This window comes from Pteropus medius, unplaced genomic scaffold (genome assembly GCF_902729225.1).
Source record: "Pteropus medius unplaced genomic scaffold, Ma_sr-lr_union100, whole genome shotgun sequence".
In the NCBI taxonomy this organism is placed as follows: Eukaryota; Metazoa; Chordata; class Mammalia; order Chiroptera; family Pteropodidae; genus Pteropus; species Pteropus medius.
Window position 1 is genome coordinate 13916763 of NW_024349798.1, and position 15563 is coordinate 13932325.

General features: G+C 39.0%; 1 protein-coding gene across 3 annotated transcripts in view; it reads left to right on the forward strand.

Annotated features, from left to right (window-relative positions):
* MPV17L (MPV17 mitochondrial inner membrane protein like) overlaps positions 1-14136 on the forward strand; it is a 35364-nt gene extending 21228 nt beyond the window's left edge. The window contains exon 5 of one of the 3 annotated variants that reach the window (XM_039885400.1): positions 8716-14136. In XM_039885400.1, the coding sequence (XP_039741334.1) occupies positions 8716-8778 (63 nt within the window). In that variant the 3' untranslated portion in view covers positions 8779-14136. The remainder of the gene's footprint in view (positions 1-8715) is intronic. The other 2 variants (XM_039885403.1, XM_039885402.1) reach the window with 2 other exon arrangements.
* Positions 14137-15563: the final 1427 nt, after the last annotated feature.

A 15563-nucleotide genomic window follows, 5' to 3' on the forward strand; every position in this document is an offset into this window, starting at 1 on the left:
GTGGTTTGGGGTAGCGCCTTGGAGCCGAGCATGCGCTCAAAGCACCTGGCGCACTGCCTGCCGGGAAGAGCTGCTCTGGCCAGGGCGCCCAGGTGTGTGCGGTGACGCTCTGCTGTTCCTGCTTGCTCCCTTCGTTCGGAGGCACAAGGTTCCAGGAATTATAGCTGGGGATGTGCAGCAGTGAGCCCACAGGTAGGCTAAAGCTCCCCCGTGAAGCTCCCGCCCGCCCTGTGGAAGTGAAGGGGGCTGTGGACCAAGACGGTCACCCCCTCCTCCGGCCTGGAAAGAAGCTCCCAGAGGGCTTCCCCGACTCCCCAGCCTTCGCTCTGCAATCTCTTTCTCTTGTTAGTTGTCATACGCTGTTCACTGGGCTCAGTTGTCTCTCAGGAGTAATTGCCCTCCATATACGTATATATTTGAGTTTCCTCATGGGAGGAGGCTCCTTCAGCATCCTCCTATGCTGCTGCCACCTTGGGCCTCTCTCTGACCTTTAAAAAAAAATTTTTAAGTAAGACTCCAGAATATTCCAGCATAAAGCGAGACGGATATTTTTGTCATTGCCTAGTTAAACTGGTTGATATAGACAACACATCTGGGGAATCCCAGTTGTAAAGTAAAATTTTGGACATGAAGCAATCGTTTGTCATAATTGTGATGTTTGTTCTTTCACTATAGGTTGTGTTGGCAGGGTGGCCTTTCAGAACCTGTCGATTTTCTTCCAGATTCTACATCTTCCATAGAGGTCACATTAGCAAATTTTATGCTAAGTATAAACATCAGAGAAATGTGGCAGGGGTGGAAGCAGAGAGTTAAAAGTCTACACAAATGATAGTAGTCAGGGAGATTCTGAGCTGGGAGGGTAAGGTGTCTGGAGAGAACATGGAAACTCCATGCCCCTGACCCCATGCTTTACCCTATGCCTCTCTTGCATCTGGCTGTTCCTGAGTTGTATCTTTTATAATGAACTGGTAACAGTAAGTAAAGTGCCTTCCTGAGTTCCATGAGCCATTCTAACAAATTATCAAATTTGAGGAGGAAGTCATGGGAATCCTTGATTGATAGCCAATTGGTCAGAAATATAGGTGGACAGGGACTTGTAATTAGAATCTGAAGTGGGGGTGGCTTATAAGACTGAGCTTGTGGGGTCTGTGCGAACTCCAGGTAGTCAGTGTCAGAATTGAACTGAATTGTTGAACACTCAATTGGTGTCTGAGTTGAAGAAATGGTCTCAGGAAGAAAAAAAAAATCCTTCTCATTTGATGTCAGACGTGTTATCAGGGAAAAAAAACCCCTCAGATATCATTTACCATTTCACATTAAAAATATCAAATACTTAGGAGTAAATCTAATCAAAGGTTTGTATAATGAAAAGTACAAAACAAAGATAGTAAAGAATGTTCATAAATTGGAAAAAAAAGTCTATACAGTCGTAGAACAAGTGACAGGTGATAGTGGCTTGGACTAAATATTTGTTGAATAGTTAGTTAAATAATAAGCACTCCCAAAATTTGTGTTGAAGAAGTAAGTGAGTGACATTTCCAGGCTTTTAGGAGGTTTTTAAAGAAATAGTCATGCTGGGTCTGCCATATTTTCAGCATTGCATAGTAAACATTTATAATGTGCCCCCACAAGCTTTCAGCCAAAGAAACGCAGATCGTATTTCTTGCCTTAGTTTGATTAGTTAAGTATTAGGTAAGTATTACTTAACACATGCAATAGGGAGACAAGTCTTTCAAAACAGGCCTTTCATTGGGTAAAATGGCAAAAGCAGTCCAAGGATTGGAAACTCCTGGGCTAAGAAGATGCTACTCAAATTAACTTTTTTAAAGATGTCGTTTATTTTTTTCCATATAGACTCAAGGAGCAGGTGCTATTTAAAAAGTGTTTTTCTCTACTATGCTGGGTGTGAGGCCATAAGCGGTGTGAGGATAAACACTTTCATAAAGTCTAATGTCGTTCTGGATATAATTTTAGATGCCAGTTAGAATGAAGATCTCAGTATCCAGATGAAGTTAACAGTTGCTTATTCAATAATAAACTAGGTGTGGTTCCTTTCCTTTTTTTAATCACATCCTCCCCTCAGCCCCCAACCCCAGTGACAAAAATGATGAAATTGCTTTGACTTTCTGGATTGGCATTTACAAACTAATGGCCAAATCTTGCCCACAGAGTGCTTTTGATAGCATCCACAAGGTTCAAAGACTTGGGAAATTTTATATTAAAAATCTGGCTTTCTGGCCTCTATTGAAAAGGCAGATGATCTGGTCACATGGTTGCTACCCATTAAGCAGCGTACTGCAGTCATGTGCCTCCATCAGATAGTTCACTATAGGCTTCACTCCCTGCCATCTTACAACCTGCCCAGTGTACTCATTTCCATTTCTTGCCTGGCTTCCATAGGCATTTGAGTTTGCAACCCCTGTTTCTGATGGTACACTGTGCTTGTGACATTGACCAGGTGGCCACACTTTAATTATAAACTTAGTGGATAATGAAAATAATACGAGGAAGTAACATAGCACCGTGACAATATTTCTTGCGTCTGCCTGTTGGTGTAATGATGACAGAGATGGTCTAATTCCATCCTGCTCACTATTTAGCTCGTTATGTTAATAGCGGTAACATTTTATGTGGTACAGTGTGATTCAGCCTTTCTGTTCCACTCCTCGTGGTGACAACAAATATCCTTCTGAGTCAGCATTACCTAGATGCTACTGCTGACCAAAATTAGACCATATATTTTCAACCCCATGAATATGAGCAGTTAAAATTTTTCTTAATATCGATCGCGTAGGTAGGCCATATAATTAGCCCATGCTTTTAGTTCTGTGATCTGTGTGTGGCTGCTACAGAGCCCGAGGGGGAAACACAACAGCATATTCTTTGTATGCAAGAATCATTACATTGTAATGAATAGGTAATATTAAATTGGGCTGATGAGTCATATTACAGTAACCCAATATTTCCCTTGTGAAGTCTCTGAGGTTTATACAAGGAAATCTTTTCTAATAACAAGAAGAGTGATTCTGAGGCATATGCCTCTCAGCATCTCAGTTTTTATTTACTAGCTCTGTGATCCCGGATAAAGAGCTTAACCTTTCATGACCTCATTTATTCAGGATTAAAGGATCACATATGTGTGAGTGTGAAAGACAGTGCCTGGCACATAGTGGGATCAATCAATGTTAGTATCTTTTTAATTGAGGTTGATTCTTAAGGTCCACAAGATGATAGATCAGCCTTTCTCTTGGAATTTATTTTTCCATATAATAAGGGATCACATAGTGTATGCACAGCTGATACTTCTTGAATAAATTTAAGGATGGGGGAAGATTGATCATCTTCCCTTCCACTCTGAAGCCAGACAAAGCAGACCATGGCGCTTTATTTAGCATTTCTTTTCTGAATTGACCAAATATAGCAGACCCCTAAAATATGCCCTGGATTAGATCTCGATTTTAACCCCAGTCTATAATTCAGCTATTTCCAGCTTGTTTATCATATTAATGCTGTGGACCAGCAACAGTTTGTTTTCATGTTCCATTATGTCATGCAATCCTTTTTTGTTCTTGTTGAAATAATTTCTATAACTTTATCACTGTACGTTTCATTCTAATCATTAACATTAATTCAATGAATATTTCAGCTTTGTCCTGGGTGTTATGCTAGGCACAAAGAATGCCCGGGGGTGAGTAAGAGAAGGACCCTGCTCTCAGTTGGTTTATAGTCTAGTAGACAGATGGGCCGACTTATAAGCAGATTTCAGCTGTCGCTTATTGTGCACCCACAAACAGCAGACAAGGTTTGCACTATGTATGCCAGGTCTGTGCTATGCCCTTTACAGCATGTGATGCACTAATGGGCATGGTGTAGTGAATAGCTGTTGGATCCATTCCACCCTTCTTTCCGAGGGCTCTCAGCTTCTGTTCGGGGAACCTCAGGGAAGGGATTCCACTCCTCCCTCAAGTGCAAAGGCACATGACCAAGGTTCACCCAATCAGTGCATTTCCTGCCCCTGGCTGCAGTGATTGGTTCAGAGATGGCCATGTGACATGTGGCGGTCCAATCAGAGTGAATCTCCTAACTTTTGCTGAGCAAACCAGGACAAAGGCATTCTCTCATTTTATGTTTGGGGTGACCAATCTATGCCCAAAGCCTGCCTTCCCTCTTACCTTACAGTAGCTGGTAGATTATTGCTTAAATTGCTGTGAGTTAGTTTTCCTGTTACTTGAAGGAAAGCATCTTAAAGGATACACGTGACCTCACAGTAGATGTCAACCTCGTTTTCATAGCAGTGGAAACAAAGGTGCTAGTCCCTTATCATCAAGCCACTACATGGCAGAGCTATGATTTGAACCAAAGTTCAATTGACTCCAAACCCCACACTCTTTCTATGACTGTGCTTTCAGCAATTCCAATGCAGTATGATAAGAGGTATATGAAAGATACAATAGTGACTCAAAGGAAGGCGTGTGTGTGGTGTGGGCACGGAGATATTCCAGGAGAAGGAATAACGTACAGATGCATGGAGTGACAGGCTCATGGTATATACCAAATAAATGTTTTCTATTCCATTTTACCTTATGCTTCTGTAAAATTTATATCGTCACAAAATCTTAACCAGAGAGTCCCAATAATTCTCTGGGTCCTTGAAAATAACATAGAGACTGGAGTTACTTTCAAAAGCTACCATTCTTTTCTTTCCCTACTGTATTCCAGCACTTTGTTTGCTTTGCCTTTTTTAAAATTAAGGTATAATTGACATATAACATTGTATTAGTTTCAAGTGTACAACATAATGATTCGAGATTTGTATATATTGTGAAATGATCATGTTAAGTCTAGTTAACATCCATCACCACAGTTATAATTTTTTTTCTTGTGTTGAGGACTTTTAAAAGCTACTCTCTTAGTAACTTTCAAATATGAAAAACAGTATTAACAAGTCACCATTACATCCCCAGGACTTATTTATTTTAGAACTGAAAGTTTGTACCTTGCGACCCCCCCTTTATTGATTTCCTTATCCCTCACCCCCCACCTCTGGCAACTGTCAATCTGCTCTGTGTAGCTAAGAGAAAAAGCTATCATTCTAAAGCAGAGTTGCACAGGTTAATTCAAACATCCCATCTTCAGCATTCACAGGACCGGTGTCAACTCAATGTGACTATGTCATGATGCATGATCAATAAGGTCTGTTTCTTCAATATTTCTTTAGTCTGTCCCCTCCTTTTGATTCCACTGCCATTGCTTATTTCAAGCCTTCATTGATTCTCATGTAAAAGCCTTGCTACTCAAAATGTGGTCCGTGGACCAGTGGCCTTGACATTACTTGGGAACATCTAAGGATCTCAGCTCCTCTTTCCCCAGATCATCTGGATCAGAATGTCTGTTTAACACATTAAACTTTAAGAAACCTGTATTTCACCACTAGAGCCTCCCAACGAATGTCCCTGTCTCTAGTTTTATGTCACTTCCACCCCTCCACTCTGTTCTCTCCCATCCATCGTACACTCTTTCAGAATTACTGACTGTATCTCTTCCCTGCTTAAAAGTCAGTGATTAAAATCAGTGGCTCCTTCAGTGGTTCTCTGTGGCATTCTGGATAATGTCCAAATTCCTTTGACCTAAAAGGCGTGTGTGGCTCTGTCTGCCTAGCCTGCCTCATCTCTTGCTGGCCTTTGACTTGCACCTATATTGCAGCTTAATTGTAGAATACTCAGTGGTGGGCCTTAGTGTCCTATAGACTTGTGTTCAGCATCCAGCACCAATATGACTTTGGAAATTTTACTTAACCTCACTGAGACTGTGTATCTTCACCTGTTAAGAAAAAAAGAGTTTGTGTTTGAGGAAGTGGATAATAGAAGCTGTCTCATAGGCTTGTGATGTGCAGAGACCTTAGCACAGAACCTGGCATGGAGCTAGCTCTCAATGTAATAGCCATTTTTACTGGATTTCCCCAAACTTATTAAACTCACACATTCGTGCCTTTGCACCTGCTATTCCACCTGCCTGGAAACCTCTCATGCTTCACCTGATTATCTCTTATTTATCCCTCAAAATTTAGCCCAGATGTCACCTCTTTCAGGAAGTCTCATTTGTCACCTCTTCATCTAAATCAGTGCTTCTTGGCATTTGTTGCTTAACTCAATCACAGCACTATTCGCCAATGTTGAATTACATACATACTTGATTAATAAAATGAGAAAATCACATATTAACAAATGTGGCTTCTTTATAGACAGAACCTAGCAAAACAGGGTATCCTGGAGAAATAAGCAAAACAAGTTCTTGGTTGAACGCTTTATATTCCTTCTCATGAGGATTTCCCAATCCTTTCCCAATGCTTTGTGAGATAAAGTTTTGAGAACCTAATAGCTGTTATCTGACAAGATGGTTCTTTGTTTAAAGAAGTGTGGGAAACATGGATACACAAAGCTGAACAGTCCTCAGAGCTTCTAAGATGCTAATATTCATAACGAATCTCCAAGAGGGTGATATATTATGCAGTGACTACCTGCATCAGTCTACAGTTTCTGCCAGCTACTGAACATGCTTCTTCATGGCTGAGCCCTGGCATCTAGCACAGATAACCCATACATACCTGGAACAGAATAGGTGCTAACAAATATCTTTTGAAAGAGTAAATGTTAAATGAGTGTTGCATTGTCTAGAGGAGAGATCATTTAAGCCCCAGTTAGTTCAATGGTAGTAGAAATAGAGAGATAGATGATAGGTTAATAAATTTAGATTTACCTAGGTGATATCAGTAAGATTTGTAAGTTGAAATACAGGTTTTCTGTCTTGAATGGCCGACTGAAGCAAAAGTGTCAACAGCCGTGGTAGGGAATACAGAAGACAGGTTTTGGAAGGAAGATATTGAATCTGAGGTACCTCTGAGACCTTTACTTTTGTGGAGCTGTCCAACAGAGAGCTGCCTATACACATCTGGAAATAGAGATTTGTGAACATTTAGCACCTCTTTGCTCATTTTACTATTTAGTTTGGCGAGCCCTTTTACAGAGAGGCCCTGACTTGTACAGGTGATGATAGAAAATTGAAGAGTCTAAGACTGAGTCTGTTTATACATAGTAAATCTGGATAAGATGTGAGGGTTTTGCTCCCTGGATGGAGCATCCAGAAATCTTGCCCTGTGTGTAAAGGGATTCTATTAAATCAATTCCACATGAAACAGTTGGGTGATATAGACATAGCATATAGCAGTTGTGCTATGTGATTATTTAAGTTAGGTGCAAATCAGGGATCATTTACTGAACTTCTGTTTTCTCGGTTCATTCATTCATTCATTCGTTCAGCAAACATTACTGAGTCTCTACCATGTGCCATTTGATATTCCAGCTCCGATGATTTGAAAGTGTATAGAACACCTTTCTACTCCACAGGTATACTCCAGTCAATATGTAAATTACAGTAATAAGTTGTAGTGCACACTTCTGGTGAGTATAACTTGGCATGACATTTCTGGAGAATGGCTTAGTAATAGGCACCAAATGCCTTTAACAATGTGCATAGCCTTTGATTCAGCTCTACTAAGGAATTTATCCTAATGAAATAAAGGACATCTCCAAAGCTTTAACTGCAAGACATTCCTCACCGTTTTGTTTGTTTGTTTGTTTGTTTGTTTGTTTTTGATAATCTCAACAAGTTGGTGGTAATCTGATTGTCCCTCGAACCAAGAAGATTGGTTATGTAAATTATTCTGCCGGCAGCAGGAAAGTAGAGAGTATTTTTTTTTTTTTTTTTTAGCACAAAAGTGGCATTGGATGTGCATGTGTGTGTAATTTTAGAAATAGTGTGGAGAATTGTCTCTAGTGGGGTAAAAACTAGAAAATACGTTTTTTGCAATACTCCAGAACAAAGATGATGCAATCTAGCGAGGGCAAGGTAGTGGGAATGGGAGAGATTTCCAAGGTCGAATCAATAGGATTTGCTGACTGACTATGTGTGGGGGAGAATGTGAAATATTGGAGAGTAAGGTACTGAGGATAAATCTGAGATTTTGAACTTAAGAGGAGCAGATTTGGGGAGAAATACAAGGAGTCTGATTTTGAGCATGTTCAGCCTGAGGTTATAAATCCTCATGGCGATTGCCATGGTGATCCTGCGAAGAAAGGAAAGCTTTGAGAAGAGATGTGGATTGTGGTTAAGTGTTTGGGCTGTGAGACTGGCTGGTTGAGACTCAATGCAGGTTCTGCCACTTAGGAGCAAACAATTTACTCAACCTCTCTCAGCTACAAGCCCAGATCTCATAGGATATTATTTATTTAGAGTATAAAGTTAAGTAGGATGAGTCTTGCAAAGTGCCTGGTACATAGTAACCACTCAGTAAATGTCAGCTTTAAGAAACAGAAAGCACCATAATAGAGGGAGATCCCCACATGCTTTGGAGATTTTTCTCAGACTCCCTTCCCACCCTGTGCAGGCACATATGCTTGGCTCCACTCAAAATAACATCTTCTCCAGCACGACCAAAGCATCTGATCCCACTCCTTGAGGACTTTGTGCAGAAGTACCAGCTCCCCGCTCTTACAGATGCAGGATTTCAAGTCCTAAGGCTTGAGCATATATTTTCTCAGCTTCGTTTCTCTCTCCCTAAGCCTTCTTGAAGAGCAATATGCAGTGTGCTTTCTGAAACTCTCTTTAACTTTATTTTGTCCTCTTAATCCATTTCCCTCTTTTGTCAATTTTCCCAAGGCTGCTGGATATTTCCAAGAAGTAGGTGGAAATACACAGGAGAGGGACCGGGCGTGGAGATGAAAAACCATTGATGCTGAGACCACAACAAAAGATAGGCTTAATTAAGAAGGGGTGATGCATGAGAAGAGAAGATGAAAGGGTATAAACACTAGAGAAACATAACTGAACGGGGAGTGAGCGATGGAGAACGAGCTCACGGAGGAGATGAAGAAGGGAGGGCTGGAGCAACAGGTGTAAAAACCAGCAGAACCGGAGGAGAGGGCACTGTCCTGGAGTCGAGCTGGGGTAGGAGTTTAGAGTAGGGTCTGGCCCACAATGTTATATCACTACGGAGAAATTAAAGAGGATGCCAACTGAAAAGAAGCTATAGAATATGGCGGTAAATAGGCCATCAGCGATGTGAGAGCAGTTTTAGTAGAATGGAAAGAAATGACTTGTCCGAGGTCATGCCACTAATGTAAGTGGCAGAGCTAGGGCAACAAAGCTAGAGAGCCCCTGTCCTCCGTCACTCTGCTCTGCAGGTGGCAGCTTTTGCATGCCTACTAAAATGTTAATAGTGCATCTTGTGTGTTTGCGGGGTTGGAAACAAATGCTATGTCATTTCACTGTGACAGAAATGAAACACTAAAACCCAAACTTCATACTTAACATGCTAAATTCCATGCTCAAGTCTCCCGCAGGCAGGAGGTTTATCGACACGTTTGGTCTGTGGTACCCGTCCATATTTATTCGAGGTGCTTAAGAAACCCATTCGTATTTGTTTTACGAAAGCTGGGCCCTCCTTGAGACACTGATCACAAGCTTTACAAACAGAGAAGACGAAGAACAGACCCCAGTTCTGATGGAAGAAGAGAGCTGTGGAAATCCCAGCTCTGCACGATCATGGTGTATGGTTCTACTTCAGTGTCCGCCTTGCTTACGTAAAGGACAGCTACTTTGCAAACACAGCTGACATGGGGTAGGCTCCTGGACCGTGCATGACCCATGCTACCTGGTCCAATTCTTGAGTTTTCTAGCCCTTTGTGAGTCGCCTTCACTGCTCCCAGAGACTCATCATCTGTAAAACTACAAGACAGCTGCTAACCGTCAGCTTAGGAAAGTGTTAATGCTGAATGACCTCCGTCTGCATCAGAGGAGCCTGTAAAAAATCGGAATATTATCATGACAAATGCCATGACTACACAGAGTTAAATATTTTAGAATTTACGTAAGGCTGATCTTGATATTTTGGTGATTACAGCACAGCACTTAAGCCAACTTTTGAATTCAAGTTTTGATGACAATTATAATAATAAATGACATTTGTTGAATATGTGTTCTGTGCTAAGCATGTTACACATGGATGACCCCATTTCACAGGAAAGGACACTGCTCCATGGAAGGCTCTAGTAGTTGATGTTTAGTGCTGCAGCTACTGAGCATGGAGTCAAGACCTTCCCTGAGGCAGCCTGGCTGAGCACGCTGGTCCTACCCTCCAGAACTTTATCTTCCAAATCTTAAAATTAATATTTCTGCTTATACAAATCATGGTTTCCAGAATTCTCCCTTTCTAACAGCAATACATCTTATGTTTCTTTTGAGTCACTGGAAGAAACGCAGATAAATTTTCATTGCAACGCAGGTAAATTCCTCTTTGGAGGCTCCACTTTTTCTGTAATCACCATGCCTGACTGACAGGCTGTGATTCAGCCAAAATGCAAGGCATCGCACTATACCGATTGTGGGGGGAAGTTCATTTACATGGCTAGCCACTTTGTTCCCTCAAACGTTTTTGAGTTTCTAAATGTTTCCCAGGAATCAAAGAGTGACAAAACCAATAAATGATATGCTTTTATGAAAGAATGATCTATTAGGAGAAATTGGAGTTATTAGGAGAGAAGCCCATTTTATGAGCATAAAAAGAGTTTGGACAATATGAATGCATATCTACGCCGTCATTTTTTCCTTTCCCCATAATTTAAAACAGAACAAAAGACACACCATGGGAACAGGAAATGGTCTTTCTGATATTTTTTTCATGAGTACATTTGTATAATTTAAACCTTTACTATCACTGCCAGATACAGAAGTATAAATATAGTCCTACAACAGATAGTCTATTTGCTAGTCACAAAATGGCTAATTCAGTAAAACTCCATGATAATGCTGGACAAAGTACATATTCAGTGGGAGACAGAGGGTGGGTGAGGTGGGATGATGGGTGGAAGGTGTTCTCCCAGCCTAATTTTTTTTCTGAATTGGGACAATGCAATGGAGCAACTAATTGGGGGATTCCTGGAATCACTGTCACTTTTCTGGAAATTCCAGTCAGCCATAGACCTTGAATGATCCACATCAACACACAAGCTTGAATGGACCACCAGCGTCAGGTGGCACCAGACCACGGCCAAGACCAAGACAAGTTTGGATTATGTGGCCAGACTTCTGAGATTTCCTGTGGGCTAGCTGCACGGGTTGGCCCCAGTCACTTCGTTAACCTCATGATAATGTGTTGTGATTTAAATGTTTAAACTCCACTCAATGTCATTGGTTTTTTTTTTTTTTATAACAGCTTTATTGAGATATAATTCACATGCCATACAAATCACCCTTTTAAAGGGTACAATTCAATGGTTTTTAGTATATTCCTAGAGCTTAGACAACCATCATTGCAATCAATTTTAGAACATCTTCACCATCCCCAAAAGAAATCCTGTACCTGTCACCCCCTTTCCCACACCTTCCATCACCCCCAGCCAACCACTAACCTTTATAGATACAGATTCTAGGCATTTCATATGAATGGAATCGTATCATATTTGGTCTATGACCAGCATCTTTCACTTGTAGCATTTTCAAGATTTATCCATGTTGTAGCATGTACTGGTACGTCATTCCTTTTTATTACTAAATATCAGTTCTTTGTAAGGATGCACCACATTTTATTTGTTCATTCATCAGTTAACGGACATTTAGGTTGTTTCCACTTTTCTGGCTATTGTGAATAATGCTGCTACGAACATTTTGTGTGAATGTATTTTTCATTTCTCTTGGATAGATACCCAGGAGTGGAATTGCTTGACTGTCTCCCAAAGTGGGTGAACCATTATACATTTCCATCAGCAGAGTATGAGGATTCCAGTTTCTCTACTCAGTGTTATTTCCATAGGCTTCTGTTTTTGTTTTGGAGACTTCATTTGGTATATTTCTGAAAGGTCAGAACTCATAAAACATCAGCCAGAATAACGTAATCATCATCATCATCATCATCATCATCATCATCATCATCATCATCTTGTATATCCTGTTGAGGCCTTTTATGTGCTATCACGCATTATCTCATTTAATCAACATTCCTCTGGGATAGGTAGTGCCATTCAAATTTTAGGGATGAAAAAGGTGAGGCTTAGAGAGAGAGTGACATGTCACACAGCTGACAGGTAGCAGAGTCAGGACTCGAACTCAAGTCCTCCAGATTTCAAAGCCTGTATATTTGAAAACCGTGCTATTCTGATGAGCTCAGTGTCAGGTACATTTGAAATTATCTACATGCTGGATGAAGTAGGAAATTATCAAGATGTTATTGCATTATTTTCCCTTTCAGTCAACCAAAATGACAGTTATAAACGTGTCTTATGTTGGCCCCTGCTGTCCTGGCTCTTTGTGATCGTCCAGCATCCCTCTGAGTCCTTGGCATTCCCAGCAGAGCGAGGCACTGAGCCAGGATGAGAAGCCAGGGTTGGAAGAGCCACTTAATCATTCCACACAGACGATTACTTTAGCCGATTATTGAATGTGAAGCATTTTCACCCTCAACTAATGCAAACAGATAGGGTTCTCGGCACCACTGTAGCAGGAATGGTTTTGTCCTCCAAGATTACAGAATTGTATTACTCACACATCATTTTTAGAAACCAAATTTATTCATTTTTGAAAGATAAAGCAACATGCGCTTGGTATAGATGTTGGAAAGTTTAGAAAACTTAAAAAGTTCCCCCTCAAATCTCAACTCTTAGAAACAACCAGTTAATATTTTCATGTACTTACTCCTTCCTAGTCTTTTCCATGCATTAAAAATGTTGATTTTTTTTTCCCGACTACAAAAGTAATACATATACCTTGTAGGAACATTGGAGAATTCAAATAAAACATTACTTATTATCTCAACATTCATAGATAGTCAATATCAATATTTTGGTGTATGTCACTTCAGTGTTTTATTGGATATGTGTACATATGTAAACATACAATGAAAAATGGATCACAGTATTTTTTATTTAATTTCATTATCATTCTATGAAGTCATTAATATGACTGAGGTTACAGTGTACACTTGACCTTAACCAGAAGATCAAGAACAATAGCCCATACTTTATATTACAATTTGTATCCTACTTTTCCTCTTATGTTTTGATTAACATTGTGTTACAATGTTTTTCCATGGCATTTCCAACTCTTTGGAAACATTTTAAATAATCATACAGTGTTATATTGTATGCATACCATAATTTAGCCATTTACCTTTTGCAAGATAGTAGATTTTTCCTAGTTGCCCCACACTTAACATAAATTATAGGAAATACTTTGTGTGTAAGTATTTTTTAGTATTTCAAATATATCTTAGGATAGATTCCCAAGAGTTGAATTATTAGATCCAATAGATCAGGCTATTTTTTCTTTTATTCCTTATTTTGAAATCACCAAATATTTCAAATATACAGGAAAGTAAAGAGAATAACATGACAAAGACCTCTGAATCCAGCAACCATCTTTTATTTTTTGGGTTATACACAATTTTATTTAGTTTTTTAAATACAATTTCTATATGGTAAAAGGCATACATCTTAAGTGGCTATCTCAATGAATAATTATATATATACCTATATGTCTCTTTCCATATATATATTTATATATTTATATATATTTATATATAATATATATCTATACAAACACATATCCCAGTATGTCATCAATCAGACTATACATTTCTAGCATTTCAATAACCAACCCCTATGCTGTTTTGCATTCAGTAACCCCCTAATAGTAATAATAATTCTGACATTTATCGCAGATAAGTTTTACCTGTTTTTGAACTTTATATGAACAGAATTATTATGTACTCTTCTGCATCTGGCTGCATCTGTTTAAGACTCTGTAAGATTCATCCATTTTGTCGGTCTTTTCCATTACTGTGGCTGTAATCCCAGAAACAAAATACATCAAGTGTTAGAGACGATGTGGAGAAATTGGATCTCTTGTACATTGCTGATAGGAATGTAAAATGGAAAACAGTTTGATGGGTTCTCAAAAAGTTAAACATAGAATTGCCCTATGACCCAGCAACTTTACGCTTAGGTGTGTACGCCAAAGAATTTAAAACAGGCACTCAAACAAATACTTGCATACAAATGTTCACAGCAGCACTCTTCACAATAGCTAAAAGGTAGAAATGACCCACATGTCTATAAATGGATGAATGAGTAAACAAAATGTAGTGTATTTACACAATGGAATCATATTCAGCCATGAAAAGGAGTGAAGTACTGATACATGCTACAGAGTGGGCGAACCTTGAAAACAGTATACTAGGCGAACCTTAAAACAGTATACTATGTGACCGCAAAAGGTCACATACTGTATGATTCCATTTATGTGAAATAGCCAGAATAGGTAACTCCATAGAGAAAAGATGGGTGGTTGCCAAGGGCTTGAGGGAGTGGGGAATGTGGGAGGACTGCTTAAGGGGTCTGGGGTTTTCCTAAATGGGTGAGGAAGTGTTTTGGAACTAGATAGAGGTGATGGTTGTACAACTTTGTGAAAGTATAGTGCCACCAAGCCATCTGCTTTAAAACAGTTCATTTTATGTTGTATGAATTTCGCCTCAATAAAAAATTTAATGTAGTCACACACATTAATATTTTTCTTTTAATATTTTGTATTTTCTGGGTCTTAACCTTCCACCGCAAAACAACAAAGGTGTTTTTCCATATTATCTTACAAATTTTTTAAATTTCGCTTTTCTCATTTACATCTTTAATCCACCTGGAATTTGTATGTATGTGTATGATAGAAAGTATAAAGGTGTAATTTTTATTTTGGTTTTCCATTTGGTTAGGCAAATATCTTAGCACCATTTATTGAATAGTCCATCCTTTCTGTACTGATTTGCAATGCTTCCTTTGTCATACATCAACTTTCCAAATGTGTGTGGGTCTTATTTTGGGGCTCTCATTTTTTCCTCATGTCTTAAGGTTTTAATATCTGGTAGTTAAGTTCTCCCTATATTGTTTATTTTCTTCACCACTGTCTTGTGTATTCCTAGCCTTTGTTCTTCCACATAATTTTAGGATCAGTTTGTTAAAAAAAAAATTGTTTAAGTTGTTTACATTTTGATATTTATTAAGAAAAATGGTCTGGAAAAGGATTGGGTCAAAATTACAAAGTGATAGAGGTTAAAATAAAACAAGTTTTTCATTGTATTGTTTCTAGGACACTGTAGACAGTCTAGAAGGCAAAGTTTATTTGAAAATCCTGTCCTCTACTGAGATTTCAACTGAAATTACACTGAAGAGCGCTGTAATCTTTATGATACTGATTCTTTTTACCCTTGAACATGGCATATTTATCTCTTTATTTCTTCAGTTCAGTTTTTGTATTTCAGTTATTTTTTATTTCTTCAAATTTATTATTAGGAGTGACTGAAATAAAAAATATAATTGAGTCCCACAATTCATTTTTTATGTTGCATAATAGTACAACATAAAAAATAATTAATTCATTGTCCCAGATGACAGAAAATTTCTCCTCCAAGTTTTTTTTTTTCTTTTTTTGCCGTTATATTTTAAATTTAATCATGTACTATTTAA